The sequence below is a fragment of the Papio anubis genome, chromosome 4, assembly GCF_008728515.1.
Source record: "Papio anubis isolate 15944 chromosome 4, Panubis1.0, whole genome shotgun sequence".
In the NCBI taxonomy this organism is placed as follows: Eukaryota; Metazoa; Chordata; class Mammalia; order Primates; family Cercopithecidae; genus Papio; species Papio anubis.
This window is the reverse complement of record NC_044979.1, coordinates 176,823,163-176,848,051: the sequence shown is the minus strand read 5'-3', so window position 1 is coordinate 176,848,051 and position 24,889 is coordinate 176,823,163. Positions and strand designations below refer to the sequence as shown.

General features: G+C 43.1%; 1 protein-coding gene across 5 annotated transcripts in view; it reads right to left on the bottom strand.

Annotated features, from left to right (window-relative positions):
* The window catches only part of BACE2 (beta-secretase 2), a 196,984-nt gene that overhangs the window by 10,374 nt on the left and 161,721 nt on the right, over window positions 1-24,889 (bottom strand). For 4 of the 5 annotated variants that reach the window (XM_009202224.2, XM_009202226.1, XM_009202228.4 and 1 more), the window contains 5 exons: window positions 13,597-13,720; window positions 7,871-7,929; window positions 3,619-3,669; window positions 1,952-2,039; window positions 293-425 (listed from right to left, as the gene is read on the bottom strand). In XM_009202224.2, coding sequence (XP_009200488.1) covers window positions 293-425; window positions 1,952-2,039; window positions 3,619-3,669; window positions 7,871-7,929; window positions 13,597-13,720 — 455 coding nt within the window. Of the gene's footprint in view, window positions 1-292; window positions 426-1,951; window positions 2,040-3,618; window positions 3,670-7,870; window positions 7,930-13,596; window positions 13,721-24,889 lie in introns of those variants that run through there. The other variant, XM_009202225.3, reaches the window with a different exon arrangement.

The window sequence follows — 24,889 nt, the reverse complement described above, 5'->3', positions numbered from 1 at the left end:
GGGCTTGGGGAGGTAAACCTCCTGCCCAAGGAAGAAGAGGCCCAGGACAGACCACGTTGGCTGCAGCATGGTGAAAAATCAATACCAACAGCCCATTCAGAATTTTCTACTTTGAAAGAGATTGGAGAAGTTTGAAACTTCTGTCCGGATCTAATGCTGATCTCATGGAAACAGTTGACAAAACTCTTATGTTTGGAGACAGGGAGTTATAACATTACCACCAGAACGTTTTCAAGTCACAGCACTTACTATACTCACCACTGGTGGGAAGGGACATTTAAAAACCACTCACCTTTTCTCTCTGAATTTCGGAAGGGAGTTCAAAGCCTTTTGCTGCAAGAAATACCCAGCTAGACCTGAATTTCATGTTCCTGATTTCTTTACTTCCAAGTTCTTCTATGGCATTCTTTGCATCATTATTCAGTCTGCGGGACAAAGGTAAAAGCATGTGAGCATCTCAGGGAGATGTGGAGGGGAGTGGAGCCCTGCTCTGGGTGTATTACACTGTGCGTCCTTGGACGGAGGTTTCTAAACACATTTATCTCCTGCTGCAGTGCATGACACACAGTGGCAGCTAAGAGGCACACGTGCTTCTTGAGGATGTCACATTTCTAGTTAACCATTGGACATCCAGAGCCATTTTAGACCCCAATTTGGGACACAGAATTCTACTTCTCAATTCTGGAAAGCCCTTGTGCTTTGGGGTTCAATCACAGGCCCACTCTCAGCCAACACAATTTTCGGCTATTGCTCTGCACCTTGTTTACTGACCACAAAATAAGGTGGAGAGAAGTTGCTGAAAGATGAAAGCAAATGTCAAAACAACCCCCTTTTCATAATCAGAAAAGTCCGCATCAAAAAGGAAAAAGAAATGTAAACAATACTGCCACTGCAAACAGTAAGATTTAGAGGAAGTGACAGGAGGGTAGACAGGAAAGTAAACAGTTAAGTTTAGATTGTTCTAAGTGAGTGAAATCAGAGTTTTTCAAAGTATGTGCTAAGGAACTTCGGTTTGGTAAGATGCTCCATGAAAAAAGGAATCTGAGGTCAGATACATTTGGGAAACGCTGTGGTCAGTAGCCCTATCTGGGAAATTCACAATGCAAATAAGCACTTTGAAGGTTCTTAGACATTCTGCAGCAAAGACAAAGGTTTGGTTTACTTAGTAAGATACACTCTGAGAAGCACTGACCTACATCCACTTCTAGTACAGTATTGAATGTGTATGTTCGTATTTCTTTATTCTCTTCTTCTGTGTGTTTTTTTATTTTTTTATTTATTTTTATTTTTATTTTTATTTTTGACAGAGTCTCACTCTGTCACCAGGCTGGAGTGCAGTGGTGCGATCTCGGCTCACTGCCACCTGAGCCTCCCGGGTTCAAGTGATTCTCCTGCCTCAGCCTCCCGAGTACCTGGGACTACAGGTGTGTGCCACCATGCTCGGCTAATTTTTTTTATTTTTAGTAGAGATGAGGTTTCACCATGTTGGCCAGGATGGTCTCGAACACTTGACCTCGTGATCTGCCCACCTCGGCCTCCCAAAGTGCTGGGATTACAGGTGTAAGCCACTGCGCCCAGCCTCTTTTCCTATTTCTATAGGGAAATTATCTCAATTTCCTTTCACATTGCTGTAAGTATTAATGCCACCCTGGGTTTAGGCTTTCTGTCCAGAGGTTAGTTTTTCTGTCCTAATTATGGTCAACAGCGGCTTTGTCTTGATTCCTTGAAATACTCCTTTGATTTAGATTCTAGTACTTCTGTGGTTAGTGATGTAATTTTTTTAAAGAAATGCCATCTATTTTGTCATGATCTTTCATTCTTTTTCCTTAGAGAAGTACTTTGCTCCTGGACTTTCTACTTCTCCCCAGAGGATGTCACTAAGAGGCCCTGGCAGTCTCTGCCCCAGCTGGCTTCTCTTGCCCACCGCTGTGACACATCTACACCCACTCACCTTGTGCTTCCGTCGTCATAGGTCACCATGAAGAGCAGGGATTTTGGAGGAGCACTCTGAATAAACTTTATCATCGGTCCAGAGTTATCTATTGGGGGATGCAAGTCAGTTTTAGGGTCTTTGCTATTCACTGAGGCTCTGCCTTGGGTGCTGGGCTTCCTCCTGCACCTGCGTTCTGTGTCCACTCTGAATCCTTGGGGTTCTTCTCGCTGCTCAACTCTGCAGATGGTGTGCTAGCTCTGGATATGTGAACATTCACTGGGTACCATGGGAACTATCTGAGGTGAGTGGCACAGTGTAGAAGGAAAAGAACTAGGCAGAACACTTGCAATAGGTGTTCAGGGTGGTAGTGAAAGGGGGTCAAGATAAGGAGCTTTTTTTTGACCAACAAACAAGAGAAGTAGAGCCTCTGGTAGAAAAAGAAAAAAAAACCCTCCTTAGAAATGAGATCATAAAGATTATATTAACCAAACTCTTAACAAGCAGCAGCCTGTGTGGCACAGGTGGAGTGTTCTCTGCGGTCACTGATAAAGCGCCACACCCACACCATGACCACTAAGCAGAGTAGCCTCGCAATCATACCTCCCTGTGCAGAAGACAGACTCACACAGAACTCAAACATGAGACGTGTGGAACATGGGCAAGTCTGTGTCAAGAGACTTATCTATGCCTTATAAAATAAAGATAAACTACAAACCCTGTTACTCACCACTGTGGCTCATTATTTACTGTTTTGCTTAGGTTAACTGCAGAGTACAACTGTGTCCTTCTCATTGGGTGCAGGCGTTTTCTATTCTTTGTCTTCACTATCTTTATAAAAGCTTGTTTTTGACAGTCTCAGTGATATATAAAAATAAGAAGGGATAGTATATCCTGGCCAGCAACTGTAGTCAAGAGTCAGTGCCCAGAAAGGAGAGACCATCGAGAGAGACTGGGCACCCGTGGGTTCCGGGAATTCTTGTGCTGCGCCCAGCAGAGCACTGTGAGTCACCAGGAGTAATTGTGACAGCTTTCAAAGGATGATGGTATTTAGGGTTGGATGCTGGTGACTGTATTTGTTTTTGTTTTTGTTTTTGTTTTGAGATGGAGCCTCACTCTGTCACCCAGGCTGGAGTGCAGTGGTGCGATCTCAGCTCACTGCAAGCTCCGCCTCCTGGGTTCATGTCATTCTCCTGCCTCAGCCTCCCAAGTAGCTGGGACTACAGGTGCACGCCACCACGCCTGGCCAATTTTTTGTATTTTTAGTAGAGACGGGGTTTCACCCTGTTGGCCAGGATGGTCTCAATCTCCTAACCTCGTGATCCGCTTGCCTCAGCCTCCCAAAGTGCTGGAATTACAGGCGTGAGCCACAGCGCCTGGCTGGCTTTTTTTTTTTTTTTTTTTTTTTAAGGCTTTTTTTCTTTTTTATTATATCATGAGAGCTAAAAAGAGAAAGACTGAAGAAAACTAACAGAAGAAAAGACATTTCTAGATGATGCCTTCAAATATTCTATGAATTCAATTAGAGTTTAAGAGGATCTACATAAGACCACACTAGATTACTCAGGAGAGCTGCTGGCATTTTTCTAGTAGACAAAATAAAAATGGTTGACATTTTTCTTTGTGCTTTGTAATCTTAATTTTATGTTTAAAATTCATTTGAATTTTAACAGAAAAAATTTTCTTACCGCCTTCATACATATCAAAATGTTGTGTTGCTGTCACATTCCCAGTTACATCTGAAAATGAAAGAAATAGTATTTTAAAGGAAAGTTCACAGAACTAGGGCACACTTGTGACACCAGGGCCTGGGGAAGGAAATATTTCTTCCCTGTCTATCTCAAGGAAACCCCACTGATGTAATGATCTGGCCTGCAGAGACACGGCTGGCCCTTTGAGGAGAGTCCCCAAAACAAGATGATGGTGGTGCGCCAAGATGTGCTGGGAACTTCTACCAGTCGGTTTCACGCTAAATTGATGGAAACACTAACTCCCCACCTCCACCTCATCCCACAGAAACACCAGAGACACTCCCAGCAATACATGAAATTCTCCACCCACTTTTCCTCCAGAGTAGAGAGAAAAAGTCAACGAGACACCCTCTCCCCAAACAGACACGCCTCATCCCAGTCAGAAACACAGAGCCCCCAGCCAGGGAATGGGCAATCTCCTGGGGTTTTAGCCTCCACAGAAACACTAGAGTCTCAGCCAGGCCCACCTGCCTCATCCCAGAAACACTCAGAGTCCCCTGCAGCCAGGCTCCCAACCACCCTTACATCCCACAGAACACTCCAGAGGCGTCTTCCCCAGCCAGGTCCAACTTAGCTGAGCCTGAAGCAGAAACACCAGAGTCCCTTCAGCCAGGCCCACACGCCTTATCCCACAGAACACGCCATACAACTTCTGAAGCCAGCCTCAATCACCTTCAGTCACAGAAACATCAGAGCCTCCCTATTCACTCCAACCAACTTCACCCCACAGGTGAAACAGTACAGCCCCCTCTGACAGGCTTAACTGCCTCCCAGCCTAGAAACATCAGAGCAGCCCCCAGCCAGAGCCACACCTGTCCCCAGCCCACAGAAATACTCCAGGAGTTCTCCCAGCCAGGCCCACCCACCCTTGGCACAGCCCACAGGAAACATCACACAGAGTTCTCTCTCTGTGCCAGGCCCACCGCCTCCCTCAGCCCCACAGAACACCAGAGCCTCCTCAGCCAGGCCCACCCACTTCAGCCCACAGAAACAGTCTATGCCAGAGTTCTTCCCTCAGCCAGGCCCACCCCTGCCTCAGCCTAATAGAAACACTGGGAGTTCCTTCTCAGCCAGGCCCACCCAGCCTCAGCCCAGAAAATACCAGAGTTCTTCCCTCAGCCAGGCCCAATCACCTCAGCCAGCCCACAGAAACACCAGAGTTCTCTCTCAGCCTTTCAGGCCCACCCCGCCTCAGCCTCCCTGGCTAGAAACACCAGAGCTCCCCTTAGCCAGGGCCCACCTACTTCAGCCCACAGAACACTAGAGCCCCCAGCCAGGCTCACCTGCCCCATCCTAATAGAAATACCAGAGTCCCCGGGCCAGGGCCTGGCAACCACCCCATCCCATAGAACATCACAGAGTGCCCCTCAGCTTAGTCCAACTAGCTGAGCCTTAGCTAGAAACACCAGAGTTCCTTCAGCCAGGCCTACAATGCTTTATCCCACAGAAATACTACAGCTAACTTCCCCTGGTTACATGAAATTCTCCCAATCACCTTAGTCCAAGAAGAAACACTGAGCCTCTCTATCTACACCTTAAACCTTCATCCTAGTAGAAACAGCAGACAGCCCCCAGACAGGGCGAACTGCCTCCCCCAGCCCCACAGAAAACATCAGACAGCCCTCAGCCAGACCACCTGCCTCAGCAGAGCCCACAGAAATAATTACAGAGTTCTTCTCTAGCCAGACACCTGCCCCAGCCTAGCCACAGGAAACACCTAGAGTTCTCTCAAAGAAATGCACCAGCCTCAGCCCACAGAAACACCAGAGTTTCAGCCAGGCCCACCCGCCTCATCCCACAGAAACACCAAATAGAGCCCCCTAGCCAGGCACCTGACTCCCTACTTCACGCCTAATAGAAATACTACATACAGAGGCCTGTCCCAGCCCAGGCCCACCCACCTCTGGGTGCCCAGACATGAAACACCACAGCCCTCTCAGCCAGGCCCACCCGCCTCAGCCCACAGAACACCTAGAGCCCCTCAGCCAGGTCACCCAGCCTCAGCCAGCCTAGCTATAGAAATACCTGAGTTCCTTCTCAGCCAGGCCCACCCCACACCAGCCTCCACAGAAACACCGGGGCAGAGTTCTCTCTCAGCCAGCCCAATTCAGCCTCAGCCTCCACAGAAACACCAGAGCCTCCTCAGCCAGGCCCAACCACCTCATCCCACAGAAACACCAGAGCTTCCAGCCAGCCCCACCTGCCTCACCTGGCTGTAAGGGATCTACAGAGCCCCCTCAGCCAGGCCCACCCCAGCCTCCCCCAGCCTATGTCAAGGAAACACTGAGCCTCCCCTGTGGGCCCACCCTGCCCATCCCCATTGGGAAACACCAGAGTCCCCTCAGCCAGGCCCAACCACCTCATCCCACAGAACATCTCAGATGCTTCCCCAGCCAGGTCCAACCAGCCTCCACAGAACACCAGAGTCCCTTCCAGCTTACAGCCCCAGCCTCTGCATCTCATTTATCCAGTATTGAAACACCACACATCCCCCAGCCAGGCCCACCCCACTCCATCCATAGAAACATTTGGAGCCCCCTGTATTCACACCCTAACTACTTATATCCCATGAAACAGCACAGCTCCCCCTCAGATGGGCTGTTATGAACTGCCTCCCAGCCCATAGAAACATCACACACAGACAGCCCTTGGGCTTGGCAGACCACCTTGGGCTCTGTAGCCAGCCCACATAGCTAGAACACCTGAGTTCTCTTCCCCAGCCATCACACCTGGCCTCAGCCTCCACAGAAAAACACCAGGAGTCTCTCAGCCAGGCCTAATCTGCCTCTGGGCCCACAGAAACACCCAGAGCTTTTCTTCCTCTCTCAGCCAGGCCCACCTGCCTCAGCCCCCAGAAACACTAGAGCCCCCTCAGCCAGCCCACCCCTTTCACTACCAGCCTCCACAGAACACTCCAGAGTTCTCTCTTAGCCAGGCCCACCCACCTCCAAAGCTTCTCCACAGAAAATACTACATGCCTCCCTGGCCAGGGCCTCCACCCGCCTCAGCCCACAGAAACACCTTTAGAGCCTCTCTGTAGCCAGGCCCACCCGGGCCTATCCATCCCATATACATAGAAACACTAGAGCCCCCTCTGCCATGGCCCACCCAGCCTCAGCCCAGGCAGCAGTGAAACACCAGAGTCTTCAGCTGAAAGAGAGGGGCGGCAAATAGCCTACAGCCCACAGAAACACCACAGCCCCCTCAGCCAGGTCCAATCCCCTCAGCCCACAGAAACACCAGAGCCCCCTCAGCCAGGCCCAATCAGCTCAGCCCACAGAAACACCAGAGTCCCCTCAGCCAGGCCCACCTGCCTCATCCCACAGAAACACCAGAGTCCCCTCAGCCAGGCCCACCCGCCTCAGCCCACAGAAACACCAGATTTCCCTCAGGCAGGCCCAACGAGCTGAGCCCACAGAAACACCAGTCCCCTCAGCAGTCCCAACCGCCTCAGCCCACAGAAACACCAGTCCCCTCAGCAGTCCCAACCGCCTCAGCCCACAAAAACACAAAAGCCCCCTCAGCCAGGCCCACATGCCTCAACCCACAGGAACACCAGAGCCCACTCAGCCTGTTCACTTCCTACTTTACAGTCTCCTTCAGGGCTGTCAGACTAGGAGCATTTTATCTCCAGTTCCACAGCCCTCGCGTCTCGGGGCTATATGTCCACTCACTCATAGGGACGTTGTGGGAAACCCTTTCCTTCTCCTCCGGGCCCCTCAATGGCAACTGTGAGAGAACTTTTTTCCAGACCTAAGAGAAAGGCCAGGTTTTGTTTCCCATGAGGCTGCAGTGGCTTTTATCACACAGAAGTATGAGATGGTCTGTGGTCTCAGCCCCTAAGCAGACACTGGGACTCTGGGAGCAAATGAGAGGCTCAGTCCAGGACCATGGGCTGCACCCCTTTGGCGGCCCTTCTGGTGTTAACCCTACCTTTGGCCTATCCCTCTGTTTTTTCCTTTTTTTAAAATAAAATCTATATTTGGTTTTCAGTTGTTTATTTGTTGTTAGAACCACAAATAATCTGTGAAGTGAGACATGTAAAAATAATTGAATATATAATTTTAAAATTCATTAAAATATAAACCTAGCCTAAATCATGTGCAAAAGTCTTGAAAACCCAAGGTACCTTTGCAAATCTGACCAGAGAGCTTTTAGAGAAGTTTAAAGAAAATATTTAATAACTTACAGTTGACAATGGCAATGTTTATTCCTCTGGCAACATTTCCCAGCTTTTCTCCCATGAGCCTGAAATGGAGCTAAGCATTAGTCAAGTACCAAGAGGCATGCAACTCTCCCCGCTCCACGAAGTCTTCGCCTGACCAAATGTCAGTCTCATCTGCTGTCCCCCACCTTTTCCTTGAAGGTCTGCACTGGCCTTGGTGCAGCTCCTGAGAACACCACCCCCATGCTTACCCACACACATCTACTCCCAATGTCTACAGACTCAGTCCCTCAGGGGACCTGGAATCTCAGGGCACCTGGACACTGCATTTAATCTTATAATTTAGACAAATGGCTAGGGTGAAGAAAAACCAACATTTATTTAGCTCAGACTCTTCACAGATGTACTTTTTTGTTAATTTATTATCTATTTATTGATTGAGGCAGGGTCTCACTCTGTCATCCAGACTGGAGTGCAGTTGTGCAATCTTGGCTCACTGCAACCTCTGCCTCTCAGGCTCAAACAATCCTTCCATCTCAGTCTCCCAAGTAGCTGGAACTACAAGCGTGCACCACTATAACTGGCTACTTAAAAAAATTTTTTTTGTAGAGATGGAGTTTTGCCATGCAGCTAAGGGCGGGTCTTGAACTCTTGGGCTCAAGTGATCTGCCCGCTTCAGCCTCCCAAAGCACTGATATTATAGACATGAGCCACTGTGCCCGCCATGTCACTTAATTTTTAACCTTTAAATTGGAGAATATGAAATGCCAAATTCAAGAGGATTGTGCCCTAAAATCAGGAAGACTAAATGACTTTCCTGGAGATGGTAATTATTGCTGAAGATCACAGAAATTGTGTGTGTGCATGTTGTACATGTGCATGTTCCCATTGTCAAGTGTCAGAATCAATGACGTTAGCTTTATGAAAAGAATTTGGAAGCCTTCCTCCTTTCTCCATGCTTTGGAATAGTGAACACAAAACTTTAATATTCTGTTTTGACACCTTTACCTAAACTCCCCTATGAGTTTTCTAGGCTTAGTGCTTTTTGACAATTTTAGAGAATATTCCATAATAACTTGAAGCAGAAAGAACTTTCTGATAATAGAAAATTGGCTAATCTAAACCAACTCTCTAATAGAGAAAAATAGAAAACATGAGGCAAGTTTTATTGTTGCTGTTGTTGTTAAAGATCTGGTTGTATACATTAGAGACCAAATAAGGTAGTAAAGAATTTCCCAGGCCAAGATCTGGGAGAAGACTAAATTTCATGTTGGTAAGTCCAGCATTTAAAACTACTTTTAACCAAGGAGAATTTTCTGATTCCAGAAAAGGTGTGTAAGGATGTGAACAGCTCTTCTGACAACCATGTGAGCCAAGGGAACAGAAGTTGGAAGCCAAGGTCAGGGCCATGTTAAATCTCCCACATCTTATTTGGGCTGAGGTCACAAAGGGTTGAATCCTGAAAGTGAGAGCAAACCAGAAATAAATCAGAACTTGTATAAACTTCAGCCTAGTTTTTAGTCAACTAGGTGGCCCAGAAAATCTTTAACACTTATTCAGGTCATCCTGTTCTGCTAAAGGTTCCAGGTCCCTGGGAGAAGCAAAGACAATTCCTCAGAAGAAGATATCATCCCATGCCTCAATTTTTCTAAAAAAACAGGTGCAAGATCATATGAAACCTGACACGTGAGGAAAGAAGCCAACGCACACAAGAGCCAATGGAACCAGCAGAAAACAGTAGATAACAGTGACAGACTCACAGGCACTCTAAATGGTTGTATACATTAGAGACCAAATAAGGTCTAAATGCTTAAATTAGAGACGAAATGCTAGAGTTATCCAACTCAGACTTTAACTATAATGTATTCAAAAACATGGTTGATAAAATTAAAAATTTCAGAACTGAAAAGTACCAAAACTGACATGCTGATTTAAAAAAGAACCAGAATAAATTTCTAAAACTAAGATAATATAGTAACCTAAAATCAGTAGTGAATGAATGGGTTTGACAGCAGATTAGGCACAGTGGAAGAGAGAATCAGTGACTGGAAAACATCTCTGACCATGATAAAGAGAAGAGAGATAAACAAATGGAAAATACAAAATAGATTGTAGGCTATAGAGAATATAGTAGTGATAAGGTCTAACATATGTTTCATTAAGAATCTCAGAAGAAGAGGAGAAAGTGAATGGGCAGAAGATACAAGAGCAGATAATTTGTTAAATTTGATGAAGGACTTCAATACCTACATATTTAAGAAACTCAAAAAAACTCTAAAGAAGATAAAACAACAAAAGACACACTGGGGTACAAATGTTGAAAACCAAAGACAAGGAATCTCAAAGGTTACAGGGATGAGGGGAATAGGCAGTTACTTTCACAGTAGCAACAATAAGACTGTCAGCTGACTTCTCAAAAGGAAAATATAGAACCTAGAAGACAGTGGAATAGTACCTTGAATGTGCTGAAATAAAATAATGGCCAACACAGCCTGCAAAAGTATTTTTCAGGAACAAAGATGAAATAAAGATATTTCAAAGAAACATAAACTGGAAGAATTCACCATCAGCAGAACATGCAGCAGCGTTTGCTCTGTGTCTTTTGCTGTAATAAACCTTACCTATAAGTGTAACATGTTATTGGGTCTTAGGAGTTTTTCTAGAGTATCACCGAATTTGAGGCTAGTTGTGAGAATCCTTCTGCAAAAAAACACTCAACAGAAATGTAGGTACATGTGCACCAAGAGACATAAACAGTACTGGGCATAATAACCCCAAACTGGGGAAGACTCAAATGTCATTTAACCATAGAGTGGATAACTGTAACATATTTACGCAATGCAATACGAGACAGCAATGAACATCTAAGAACAATAGCTACATCCAACAAGAAGGATAAATCTCAGACACAAAAGAGTATTTACACAAGTGTTCACATTATCATAATTTATTACAAAATGATATATTCATCATGTTATTCATTGCAGCATTATTGGTAATACCAAAATATATCAAACATCAGAAATGCCTATCAGTGCAGAACTAGTTGAATAAACTATGACACATCCATGCTATGGAATACCACATATCAATAAAGGAAATGAGGAAAAGCCTTATGTACTGATATGGAATAATCTCTTAACTGTTAAGTGAAGAAAGCCAAAGTCAAAACTGTGTATAGAGTTTACCACCTTTTATGTAAGCAAGGATATATATGTGTGTGTACATATGAGTGTATATGTATATACATGTGTATATACACATATATGTGCACATATTCATACACACATATACATATATTCACAGGTATACATGCACATATATACATGTATACAAAACATACATAGATATGTATTAATTATATATATATATAGCTTATTTTTTTCCATTAAAAAATACTGGAAGAATAAATCAAAAACGAATTTAAAAATTAATGGAGATGGGAACAGGAGGTGGGGAGAAAAGGTGGAGAATACAGGGAAGATTTCTCTGAGCCTCCTTTTTTGGAACTGTAATGTTCAAACATAATGCTGATTTCTGAACAACATAAATATATATACAAAAATTAAATGAAACCCAAAGAAAAAGAGAAAAACCTAGCATTGAAAGCAAATGGAAATTAATCCAATGTAAAATAACTACAGGAAAAGTAATTATTTCATATGACTGTGGCCATTGCTATGAGTTGAATGTTTGTCACCTCTCAAAGTCATGTGGAAATTTCATTCCTATTACAACAATATTAAGAGGTGGGACATTTAGGAAGTGATTAGGCCATGACGACTCTGCCCTCCTGAATGGATTAATGCTGTTATCACAGGAGTGGGTGGGTTCCTTATAAAAGGACAACTTTGGCTGGGCATGGTGGCTCACACCTGTAATCCCAGCACTTTAGGAGGTTGAGGCAGGCGGATCACAAGGTCAAGAGATCAAGACCATCCTGGCCAACATGGTGAAACTCTGTCTCTACTAAAAATACAAAAATTAGCTGGGCATGGTGGTGCACGCCTGTAGTCCCAGCTACTCAGGAGGCTGAAGCAGGAGAACTGCTTGAACCTGGGAGGCAGAGGTTGCAGTGAGCCGAGATGGCGCCACTGTACTCCAGCCTGGTGACAGAGAGAGACTCTGTTTCAAAAAAAAAAAAAAAGACAACTTCAATCCCCTTTTGTCTCTCTCTCTCTGTCTGCTGGAGCTGGGACACCCTTCTACTTCTCCTACTTTGAACATGAGAACTCCAGGCTCTCCAGCCTTTAGACTCCAAGACTGACACCAGCAGACCCCCCATCTCCTATTGATTTTCAAACTGAGAATTACACCATCTGCCTCTCTGGTTCTGAGGCTTTGGTACTTGGACTCAGCCATGTTACCAGCATCCCAGGGTCTCCAACTTGCAGATGGCCTGTCATGGGACCTCTTGGCCTCCATAATTGCATAAGCCAATTTCCCTAATAAATAAATCCACTCTTTCCTTTCTCTTCCTACCTCCCACCGCCATTGGCTCTGTGTTTCTGGAGAGCCTTGATTAATATAGACATCTGACTTTTTATACCCTTAATAAAATATTTTTAAACCTGTAAGGAACTGCAAACAACATTTTTTAACTTCGCTCAGTAGTTGTATTGTTAGTAGTCCTGGTATTGTAATTTGAAGGCAAAGGTTAATAGTACTAGGAACCAAGATTCTCAGTGTAAAGGAAGAGTTAAAATGTAAAATCAAAGAACTTAAGGGGGTAAGACTCCTGCACTGTTGAATTTGAATTGTAAATGCTAATGTAAATTTATGATTTAGAAACAAATGCATTGCTTGGTTCTGTCCACTAAAAGTGGCCATGGGTGTCTAGGTCTCAGTTTCTAAATACCATGTCCCATTAAGGAACTGTCCTTTTAGAGAAATGGCTGATTTCAGTCTGAACAAAGACAGACTCGGCTGTGCTATAAATCAAAGAGGCACAAAAAAAAAAAAAAAAAAAAAAAGGGCCACTCAAGAAGAAACAGATAACTTAAGTAGTGCTGTACTTATTACATCAATTAAATTTGCAGTTAAAAACCTCAAAATAAACCCTTCCAGGCCAGGATGACTTTGTTGGGAAATCACACCAAATATTTAACGAAGAAATAGTATCAATCCTATATGGATTTTCCCAAAATATTGAAGAAGTGTGAAATATGGACTGCAAACAGAAACAACACCTGCTTTAATCCAGGAGGGTGAGGATCATAAAATAAAACTAAGAAACTATCAGCTGAATTTTCATATTCCCATGACTTTGAAGGACTTTGCCACATATTCAAAGTAAAGTAGTCTAACTTTGCTTTTTAAAGTAGTCTAACTTTGTTCAGAGCCCACCTGGCCCTGAACACCCCTGAGGCTCCCATGCCCCTACATCCCCCACATGCCTTTCACTGCATCACTACTGATCCCTACTCAGATCCCAGAGTAGTTGTCTATCATCACCCACAGAACCCTCAGGGCTGTGCTCACTTCAGATTTAAATCCTAAGTATAACTGCAGTCAAATGAAACAGTAAAACCATTCAACACCGGACACATACAGCCATTAGAGACAATCAGCTCCTTCCCTGGTGAATACAGCAGAGCTTTCTCATTTCCACTTGGATGCTCTCAGCCTTTTGCCTGAGACCAACGACATATGGTTCTCTCCTATGGGCAGAACTGCTGCTTGGTCAGCCTCAGGGAAGGTGGAAGAATCAGTAGGATAGCTTTATTTTCCTTCTAAACACTGGTACTTACAGGTCATCCTCAAAGCAGATTTTGGCGTACTTGTTTATGCCACCTCCACTGAGTAACCTGTAGGCATAGGTGTCAGATGGGCAGGGAGTCCAGTGGTCACATTTTTGCCTTTTGGGGACTGGGGCTGTAATGAATAAGAAAGTATATAGCCGTTAACATCCCACAGTAATTTGCAGATGCACCTGCTGCTTGGTGGAGAGCACCAGCACTTCATACCAGAAACTCCAAGCAGCAGTGGGAAAACCTGAGGGGAAGGGTTTCCAGACTTCACTGAGAATTCCCCTAAAGACACAAAGCTCACTGAATCTGATTTTATTTTAAAGTGACAAATAAGCAAAGAGAGAGAGGGATACTGAGTAGCGTAAAAATTTCAAAAGGGCTGGGAATCACTGCCCATGGCTGCCCATTGTGACGTTCTTGGTGGGCAATGTAATTTGCAGTACAACAAAAGAAAGATTACAGGGGTCTAAGAGAGCTGGTGAGCAAAGACAGCCCTCTGTGGAGCATCTATAAAGCGTCCGCATCTACACAGCCTCAGACACCTTAAACACACACACATCACACAACATGCCACAGACACTATAAACACACACACCATACATAGCATACAACACATCACATACTCAACACACTGACACACACACTACACATGCATACACACACACCACATGATGTATCACACACACACACACCACACCATACACAGCACACATTCACACACATCATGCAACATACTGCACATCTCACACCCACACCATGTACTCACCACACACATATGCACACCATACCATATAGATACACACACACTGTACATGTACACACACACATCACACCACTCCCACACACATTCCCCCCAACACACACATCACACACAGACACACACACACTCTATACCACATACACCTGACCACCACAGCTGACCCACTCTCCTTCACTTGAGTGTGAGGAACTGAGCCTTTTGCCCAGGATGCTATGATGTCAGATCCTGGCATCAGCATCCTTATTTCACAGTTGTCAGCAATTTGGGAGGATTGAGGGACCTGAGGCTGGAATGCGAGGAGTCCACCTGGCGCCGAACACCCCTGAGGCTCCCATGTCCCAACAGCCCCCACACATCTTTCACGGCATCACTACTGATCCCACTCAGATCCCAGAATAGTTGTCTATCATCACCCACAGAACCCACAGGGCTGTGCTCACTTCAGATTTAAATCCTAAGTCTGCAGAAAAGAATTCAGAAAGCACTCTCTCACCTTAAGTTTGAGTAGAGACATGGCTCTATTTTATGAATTACTGTACTCTTAGCACCTTAAACTAAGAAGTATAGTCAGCAAAATGGTAGATTATACATAAAAGATCACAAGTAAAGAATCAAAGTATACCACTATAGAAAACCATATAATCAGAAACAAAGACAGTAAGACAGGAAGAAAGGAAAAAAGGATCTACAAAACAACCAGGAAACAATGAACAAAATGGAAGCAGTAAAGCCTTATCTATCAATAATTACCTCAAATGTAAATGAATTAAATTCTCAAAAGATATAGAATAGTTTGATGGATTTAAAAACAAACACAAAAACAAGACCCAACTATATGTTGCCTATAGGAGACTCACTTCACCTTAAAAAATGTATAGATTGAAAATGAAAGGATGGAAAAAATATTTCATGCAAATGGAAACCAAAAGAGAGCAGGGATAGCTATATTTACATCAGTTTAAACAGACTTTAAGTCAAACTTTGAAAAAAGGCAAAGATGGTAATTATATGATAATAAAGGAGTGAATTCATCAAGAAGACATAATTGTGTGTGTGTGTGTGTGTGTATATATATATATATATATATGCACCAAACATCAGAGCACCTAAATGCAAAAATTAAGAGATCTGAAGGCAGAGATAAACTGTAATACAATAATAGTAGTGGATGTCAATATCCCATTTTCAACAATAGATCAGCCAGGCAGAAAATTATTTAAAAATTAAATTTTGTCTTAGTCTGTTCAGGCTGTTTTAAAAAAAATACCTTAGGCTAGGTAATTTGTAAATAATACAAATTTATTTCTTAAACTTCTTGTTGTTTTTGAGATGGAGTCTCACTCTGTTGCCTAGGCTGGAGTGTGGTGGCATGATCTTGGCTCACTGCAACCTCTGCCTCTCAGGTTCAAGCGATTCTTCTGCCTCACCCTCCCAAGTAGCTGGGACTACAGGCATGCACCACCACATCTGGCTAATTTTTGTCTTTTTAGTAGAGATGGGGTTTTGCCATGTTGGCCAGGCTGGTCTTGAACTCCTGACCTCAGGTGATCTACCCACCTCAGCCTCCCAAAGTGCTGGGATTACAGATGTGAGCCACCATGCCTGGCCTATTTCTTAAACTTCTAGAGGCCGGGAAATCCAAGGTCAGGGTGCTAGCAGATACAATGTCTGATGAGGGCCCATTTTTCATAGATTGCACCTTGTTGCTGTGTCCTGACATGGTGGAAAGGGGCAAACATGCCCCCTTCAATCTCTTTTATAAGGGTGTTAATACCATTCATAGGGCCTCTAATCCCATTCATAAGTCTTCATGTCTTACTTTCCATAAGGCCCTACCTCTTAATACTATCAGATGAGTGATGAGGTTTCAACATATAAATACTGATGGGACATCAACACTCAGCATAGGAGACTTGAATTGCTCTTTACACCAAATGCATCTAATAGACATATACAGAGCATTCCATTCAGCAGCAACAAAATATCCATTATTCTCAAGCACACATGGAATGCCTTCCAGGACAGACCATATATTAGGTCACAAAACAAAGCTTAACAAACGTAAGAAGATTGAAATAGCATCAAGTATCTTTTCCTACTACCATGGCATGAAACTAGAAATCAATAATAGGAGTACATTAGGCCGTTAGCCCATTGCTATAAAGAAATACCTGAGACTGAGTAATTTATAAAGAAAAGAGATTTAATTGGCTCATGGTTCTGCAGGTTGTACAGGAAGCATGGTGCTAGTATCTGCTTAGCTTCTGGGGAGGCCTCAGGAAACTTAAATCATGGTGGAAGGCAAAGTGGGAGCATGGCCAGAGCAGGAGCAATAGAGAATGAGGGTGGGAAGGAGGTGCCACACACTTTTAAACAACCGAATCTCATGAAAATTCACTATCATGAGCACTGCATCAAGGCGATGGTGCTAAACCATTCATGAGGCATCCACTCTTATGATCCAAACACCTCCCACCATGCCCCACCTCCAACAACAGGGATTAAAATTTGACATGAGATTTGTTGGGGACATAAATCCAAATCATATCATTTTGCCCCTGGTCCCCCAAACATCTTGTCCTTCTCACATTGCAAAATACAATTATGCCTTCTCAATAGTCCCCCAAAGTCCAAAATCATTCCAGCATTAACTCAAAAGTGCAAAATCCCAAGTCTCATCTGAGATAAGGCAAATCTCTTCCACCTACAAGCCTGTAAAAATCAAAAATAAATTATTTACTTCCAAGACACAATGGAGGTACAAGCATTGGGTAAAATATTCCCATCTTAAAAGGGAAAAATCAGCCAAAAGAAAGAGGCTACAGGCCCCACACGAGTCCAAAACCCAGCAGGGCAGTTATCAAATCTTAAAGCTCCAAAACAATCTCCTTTTACTCCATGTCTCACATCCAGGGTACACTGGTGTGACGGGTGGACTCTCAAGGCCTTGGGCAACTAGTCCCACCCCAGTGGCTTTGCAAGGCTCAGTCCCTGAGGCTGCTCTCACAAACTGGCATTAGGTTTCTGTGGCTTTTACATGCTGAGGGTGCAAGCTGCCAGGATCTGCCACTCTGGGGTCTGGAGGGTGGTGGCCCTCTTCCCACAGCTCCACTAGGCAGTGCTCCAGTGGGAACTAGTGTGGGGGCTCAAACCCCACATTTCCCCTTTGCACCGTTCTAGTAGAGGTTCTGCCCCTGCAGCGGCTTCTGCTTGAGCACTCAGGATTTCCCATATATTCTCTGAAATCTAGGTGGAGGCTCCCAAGGATTAACTCTTGCATTCTGTGCACCTGCAGCCTTAATATCATGTGAACCCCCCCCAGGCTTATGGCCTGAACCCTCTGAAGCAGCCGCTTCAGCCGTACCTGGGCCCCTTTGAGCTATGGCTGAAACAAGAGCTGCTGAGATGCAGGGAACAGCAGGTTAGTGGGGCCCTGGGGCTGACCCATGAAACCATGCTGTATTCTTAAACTTCTGGGTCTGTGTGAAAAGAGAGGCTGCTGCAAAGGTCTTTGAAATGCCTTTGGGGCCTTTTTCCCATTGTCTTGGCTAATAGCACTAGGTTTCTTTTTACTTATGCAAATTTCTGCAGCCTGCTTGAATTCCTCCTGTGAAAATAGGCTTTTCTCTTTTACCACATGGCCAGGCTGCACATTTTCTGAACTTTTATGCTCTGCTTCCCCTTTAAATATAAGTTCCAACTTTAGGTCACTTCTTTGCTCACACTTATGAGCACAGTTTACTAGAAGCAGCCAGGCCATATCTTAAATGCTTTGCTGCTTAGAAATTTATTCCATCAGATACCCTAAATCATCAGTCTCAAGTTCAGAGTTCCACAGATCCCTAGGTCAGGGGCACAATGCAGCCAAGCTCTTTGCTAAGGCATAATAAAAGTGACCTTTGCTCCATTTCCCAATAAGTTCCTCATTTCCATCTGAGACTTCTTCAACCTGGCCTTCACCATCCACCTCATTATCAGCATTTTGGTCACAACCATTCAACTAGTCTCTAGGAAGTTCCAAACTTTCGCTCATCTTCTTGTCTTCTGAGCCTCCAAAGTTTTCCAATCTCTGCCTGTTTCCCAGTTCCAAAGTTGCTTCCTCATTTTCATATATCTTTATAGCGATGCTCCACTCCTATGTACCAATGTTCTGTATTAGTCCATTCTTGCACTGCTATAAAGAAATATCTGAGACTGGGTAATTTAGAAAGAAAAGGGTTTTAATTGGCTCACAGTTCCACAGGCTGTACAGGAAGTATAATGCTAGCATCTTCTTAGCTTCTGGGGAGGCCCCAGGAAACTTATAATCATGGCAGAAGCAAAAGGGGTAGCAGGCATATCACATGGCCAGAGCAGAAGCAAGAGAGAGAAGAGGGAGGTACCACACATTTTTGAACAACCAGATCTCGTGAGAACTCACTCATTATCGTGAGAACAGTACCAAGAAGATAGTGCTAAACCATTCATAAGAAATCCACTCCCAGGAGCCAATCACATTTCACCAGGCCCCATTTCCAACACTGAGGATTACAATTCAACATGAGATTTGGTGAGGACATGGATTCAAGCTAGATCAGAAAGTAATTTCAGAAAATTCACAAATATATAGAAATCAAACAACATTGGCTTCTGAACAGCCAATGGATCAAAGAAGAAATTAAAAGGGGGATTAAAAACTATCTTGAGACAAAAAAATTTAAAAAAAAACCCAGAAACACATCAAATCAAAACTTATGAGATACAGCAAAACAGTTCTAAGAGGAGTTTATAGTAATAAATGCATACATTAAAAAAGGTCTCACATAAACAACCTAAGGTTATACATCAAGAAACTAGAATATGAAGAACAAACTAAGCCCAAAGTTAGAAGGAAAAAAATGACAACAATCATAACAGAAGTACATGAAATGGAGCCTAGAAAAACAATAGAAAAGGTCATAAAAACAGACTTGGTTTTTTGAAAAGAGATAAAATTGACAAACCTTTAGCTAGACTAAGAAAAAAAGAAAGAGAAGACTCAAAATAAAATCAGTAATGAAAGAGCAGACATTACCACTGATACCACAGAAACACTGAAGTATCATAAGAGACTATTGTGAACAATTATACACCAAAAAAAGGAATAGACCAATAAATGTAAGGAGACTAAGTCAGTAATAGAAAGTCTTCATCAAAAAAAAAAAAAAAAAAAAAAAAAAAAACCCAAAACCCAAAGGAAAAAAAAAAAAAAAAAAAAAAAAAAAAATCCCAGGACCAGATGGCTTCATGGCTGAATTTTACCAACCAATTTCAAACTCTTCCAAAAAACTGAAGAGGAGGGAATGCTTCCAAACTCACTTTATGAGGCCAGTATTACCCTGATACCAAAGCCAGACAAGGGCACTACAGGAAAATAAAAGTGTAGGTCAATATCCCGGATAACATAGATGCCAAATTCCTCAACAAAATATGTATACTAGCAAATTGAATTTGACAAGACATTAAAAAAATCATTCACCATGTGTATTAGTCCATTCTTGCATTGCTATAAAGAAATGTCTAAGATTGTGTAATTTATAAAGAGGTTTAATTGGCTCATGGTCCTGCAGGTTTTACAGAAAGCTTGGTGCTGGCATCTGCTTAGCTTCTAGGGAGGCATCAGGAAGCTTACAATCACAATCATGGTGGAAGGTGAAGGGGAGCAGGCATGTCACATGGTGAAAGTAGGAGCAAGTGAGATAGAGTGGCAGGGGGAGGTGCCACACACTTTTAAATTACCAGATCTCACAAGAACTCACTATCACAAAGGCAGCACCAAGCTGTAAAGGATGCACCCTCATGATCCAAATAGCTCCCCCTCCAGGCTCCACCTCCAGCACTGGGAATTACAATTCCAAATGAGATTTGGGCAGGACCAAATATCCAAACTAAATCACCATGACCAAGAGGGACCTATCCTTGCAAGGACAGATGCAAGGATGATTCAACATACACAAATCAATAATGTGATATACCACATCAACAGAACGGACAAAAGCTGTATGATAATGTCATATGGTTTAGACAGAAAGTAGAAGCAAGAAAAGAATTTGACAAAATTGAAATCCTTTCATGATAATGTTCCTTAACACAATAAAGACCACATATGAAAAGCCCACAGTTAACATCATAATATCAACTCAAGTTAATGGAGAAAGGACAGTCCCTTCAATAAATGGTATTGGGAAAACTGGATCTCCATATGCAGAAGAATGAAATTAGATCCTCATCTCACACCACATAAAAAAGTCAACTCAAAATAAATTAACGACTTAAACATAAGACCTGAAAATATGAAATTACTAGATAAAATATAAGGGAAAAGCTCCATGATGTTGGTTTGGGCAATGATTTGGGGAATATGCCCTAAAAATACAGGCAACACAAGCAAAAATTGGCAACGGGAATTACATCAAACCAAAAAGTTTCTGCACAGCAAAGGAAACAATCAACGGAGTGAAGAGACAACCTACAAAATGGGGGAGAATATTTGCAAAGTGTAAATCTGGTAAGTGATTAATATTCAAAACATACAAGGAACCCAAAAAACCAATAACAAGAAAACAAATAAAAAACCTGATTGAAAAATGGGTAAAGAACTTGAATAAAGATTTTTCCAAATAAGACATACAAATAACTAAAATGTATATGAAAACATGTTCAATATTACTGACAATCAGGGCAATGCACATGCATGATGAGATACCAGCTCACACCTGTTAGAATGGCTATTACTAATAACAGGAAAGATAATGAGTGTTGGTGAAGATGTGGAGCAAAGAAAACCCTATACGCTACTGGTGGGAACATAGGTTAGTATAACCATTATGGAAAAACAGTATGGAGATTCCTCAAATAATTAAAAGTAGAATATATGATTCAGCAATCTCACATCTGAGCATACATCCAAAGGATATGAAATCAGTATGTCAAACAGAGATCTGCACTCCCAGGTTCACTGTAGCATTATTCACAATAGCCAAATACGGAATCAACCTACGTGCCCATCGATGAATGAATGAATAAGGAAAATGTGGTATAATAGAGTGCACGATAGAATACTATTCAGCCTAAAAGAGAAGGAAATCCTGCCATTTGTGACAACGTAGATGAATGTGGAGGACATTATGCTAAGAGAAACAACGCACCCACAGAAAGACAAACACCACGTGTTCTCACCTACATGTGGAATCTAAACAAGTTGAACTCATAGAAGCAGAGAGTAGGATGGTGAGAGGAGGATGGTCTTACCAGAGGCCAGAGGTTCAGGGTTTGGGAAGATGTTGGTGGAAATGTACAAAGTTTCAGCTACACAGGAGGAATAAGTTCAACAGATCTATTGCACATCATAGTGACTACAGTTAATAACAATATACAGTGGTCTTCCTGTCATTCACAAAGGGTACATTCCAAGATACCAGGTGGATGCATGAAGCCACAAATAGTACAGAACCCTATATATACCAGTTGGGTATCCCTTCTCCAAAATGCTTGGGACCAGCAGTGTTTCAAATTTTTTTGGATCTTGGAATGTTTGCATTATGCTTACCAGTTGAACATCCCAAATCTGAAAATCCCAAATCCAAAAACCTCCGATGAATATTTTCTTGGAGTATCATGTTGCTGCTCAAAAAGTTTTAGATTTTGAAGCATTTCAGGTTGTGTGTTTTCAGATTTGGGATGCTCTACCTATATTATTATTATTTTTTTCCTATACAGACATACCTGTGATAAAGTTTAATTTACAAATTAGGCAAAGTAAGAGATTAACAATAATTAACAATACAGTTTAATTTATAAATTAGTTGGAGCAAGAGATTAACAACTAACTCTAATAAAGTTACATGAATGTGGTCTCTCGCAAAATATCTTACTGTATTTATTGAAGTTCTTAGCAAATTCAGCAAATGATTTTTTTCTTTCCTTATGAAATTGAGAGCTTTCACCTTTTCACTTAAAGAAAGTACTTTCCAGCTGGGCGTGGTGGTTCATGCCTGTAATCCCACACTTTGGGAGGCTGAGATGGGCAGATCACCTGAGCTCAGGAGTTGACCAGCCTGGCCAATATGGCAACACCCTGTCTCTGCTAAAAATACAATGAGCCATGCATGGTGGTGAGCACCTGTAATCCCAGCTACTTGGGAGGCTGAGGCAGGAGAATCACTCGAACTTGGGAGGCGGAGGTTGCAGTGAGCCAAGATGGCGCGACTGCACTCCAGCTTGGGTGACGGAGCATGACTTCATCTCAAAAAAAAAAAAAAAAAAAAAAAAAAAAAGGAAGCAAGCAAGCAAGCAAGCACTTTCCGGCTTCTCTTTGGCATATCCAAGTTGCCAGCACCTCTACTCTTGCTCTGTGGAGCCATTATTCAGTAAAATAAAGGTGACTTGAACACAGATACTGTGACAGTCAATCTGATGACCAGGCTGGCTCCTAAGTGACTAACAGGCAGGGAGTGCGTACAGCACCGAGATGCTGGACAAAGGGAAGATTCACGTCCCCCATGGGATAAGGCAGGACAAGACGAGAAGGTGTGAGATTACATCACACTAATCAAAATGGCACACAATTTAAAACATATAAATTGCTTTTTTCTGGGGTTTTCCGTTTAGTATATTTGCACTGTGAATGGCCAAAGGTAAGTGAAATCACAGAAAGCAAAACCACAGATAAGTAGGGGGAACTACTGCATTGTATACACGAAAATCACCATTAGAGTACATTTTAAGTGTTTTCATCACATAAAAACGTTAAATATGTGAGGTGATGCACGTTAAGTGGCTTGATTGGGCCATTCCACAATGTATACGTATATCAACACATGCTGTCAATGAATTAATTAAAGATAAAAGCTATCATGACCAGGGCAAACAGCACTGGTGCTGGAAGGGCCCGCTGGAGAAAACTGGGCACAGAGAGGTGCTGTGACATCAGAGCAAGCTGTCAGGGCCGAGCTGGATGTGGTCTGGGTTTCTTGGTGACCACAGTCCTCCATCCCCATAGGTGAAAACACAGAGCTCTCCCGTGAGTGCTCACACCAATCCTGAAGGCTGGCTCCCTCCTTCAGATCTTTCTCCTTGCCGACCCCATCTCATCTCAACACTTCAGCCCACCTCAGTACCACCCAGCCCCACTTCCTGGTTTATTTTATTCTTCTTAGCAGTTAACACTCAAATAGCCTACAGTTTCTTTTCCCTTTTTAAAAATACTCAGCCAGGCACGGTGGCTCAGGCCTATAATTCCAGCACTTTGTGAGGCCAAAGCGGGTGGATCTCCTGAGATCAGGAGTTTGAGACCAGCCTGGCCAATGTGGTGAAACTTTTCAAACAATTAACTTAATGTTTTTGTTTTGTTTTGTTTTGTTTTTTGTCAATTTCCAGATACCTAAATTTAAAGCAAGTGTCCAATTGCTCACATGAAAACGTGCTACAAATAGACTATTTTTTCCACTGTTTCTAGATTTTTGGACACTCTGCATTTTGTTTCTTTTTTTCAATTTAATAATTATACTCATTACTTAGGTATTCGCCTGAAAACACATTGAATATAGCATTTGAAAATGTAACTGACAGTTTAAAAGTAGGTGTGTCCTGGTTCCCAACTTTGCAGACACCCTGTGTATGCAAATTTGTGTATTCTCTCAATTCAGAGAATACACGAATTCAGAGAGAATACACGAATGGGAATACTCAGGAATCCTCCCTGGAGCCCGTGCTCCCCTTTAGCGTCGGCGACCTGTTCCCTTCACAAGCGCACAGACCTGTCCGCTTTCCCGTGGGCAGTGCTGTTCTCAGCACGGCAGCTCCATGGTTCGTTTAACCAGGACCTGCTCTCAGAGACTTATGAACTGTCTCGGAAACACTTCCAGGTCTTTTTGTCATCATCAGGATGCTGCAGGGAGTAAACTGGATACAGAATCCTCTCAGCTGGAGGACGAAGAGGATGCGTGCCTCTACACAGACGCGCTGTGCATGCTGACAGGTGTGGTATGCTTACTCACAGAGGTAAGCAGGATGGCATGCCACATCCATGGCCCTGATGGTTCCTAAAAGATAAAACCACCTCTGCATCCTGGAGGGTATGGTCATTAGGACAACAGTATGGCAGCAGCTTAGCACAAGAGGTAGCAAGGGAAGATGGAAAAGGTAGTTTTCCTTTGTGGTGAAGCCAGCTGAACCATTACAAATGGGCAAACAGGATCTGAAGACACCACAAAGGAGGCAAAGAGAAGATCCCCACCATGAGGGTATGAAACGAGAAATTAATCACAGGAGTAATTTCAGGAAATCTACAAATATGTAGACATTTAACAACATGTTCCTGAACAACCAATGGATCAGAGAAGAAATTAAAATGGATCAGAGAAGAAATTAAAAGGGAAATTAAAAAATATCTTAAGACAAACAGAAATGGGAACACAAGATGAATAAGGCAGTGTCTCTTTGCAACTAAACTGGTATAAATATCTGGTCCTCATATTTCTCCAGTCTCTACTAACCTTTGGGATGATTCTGGCT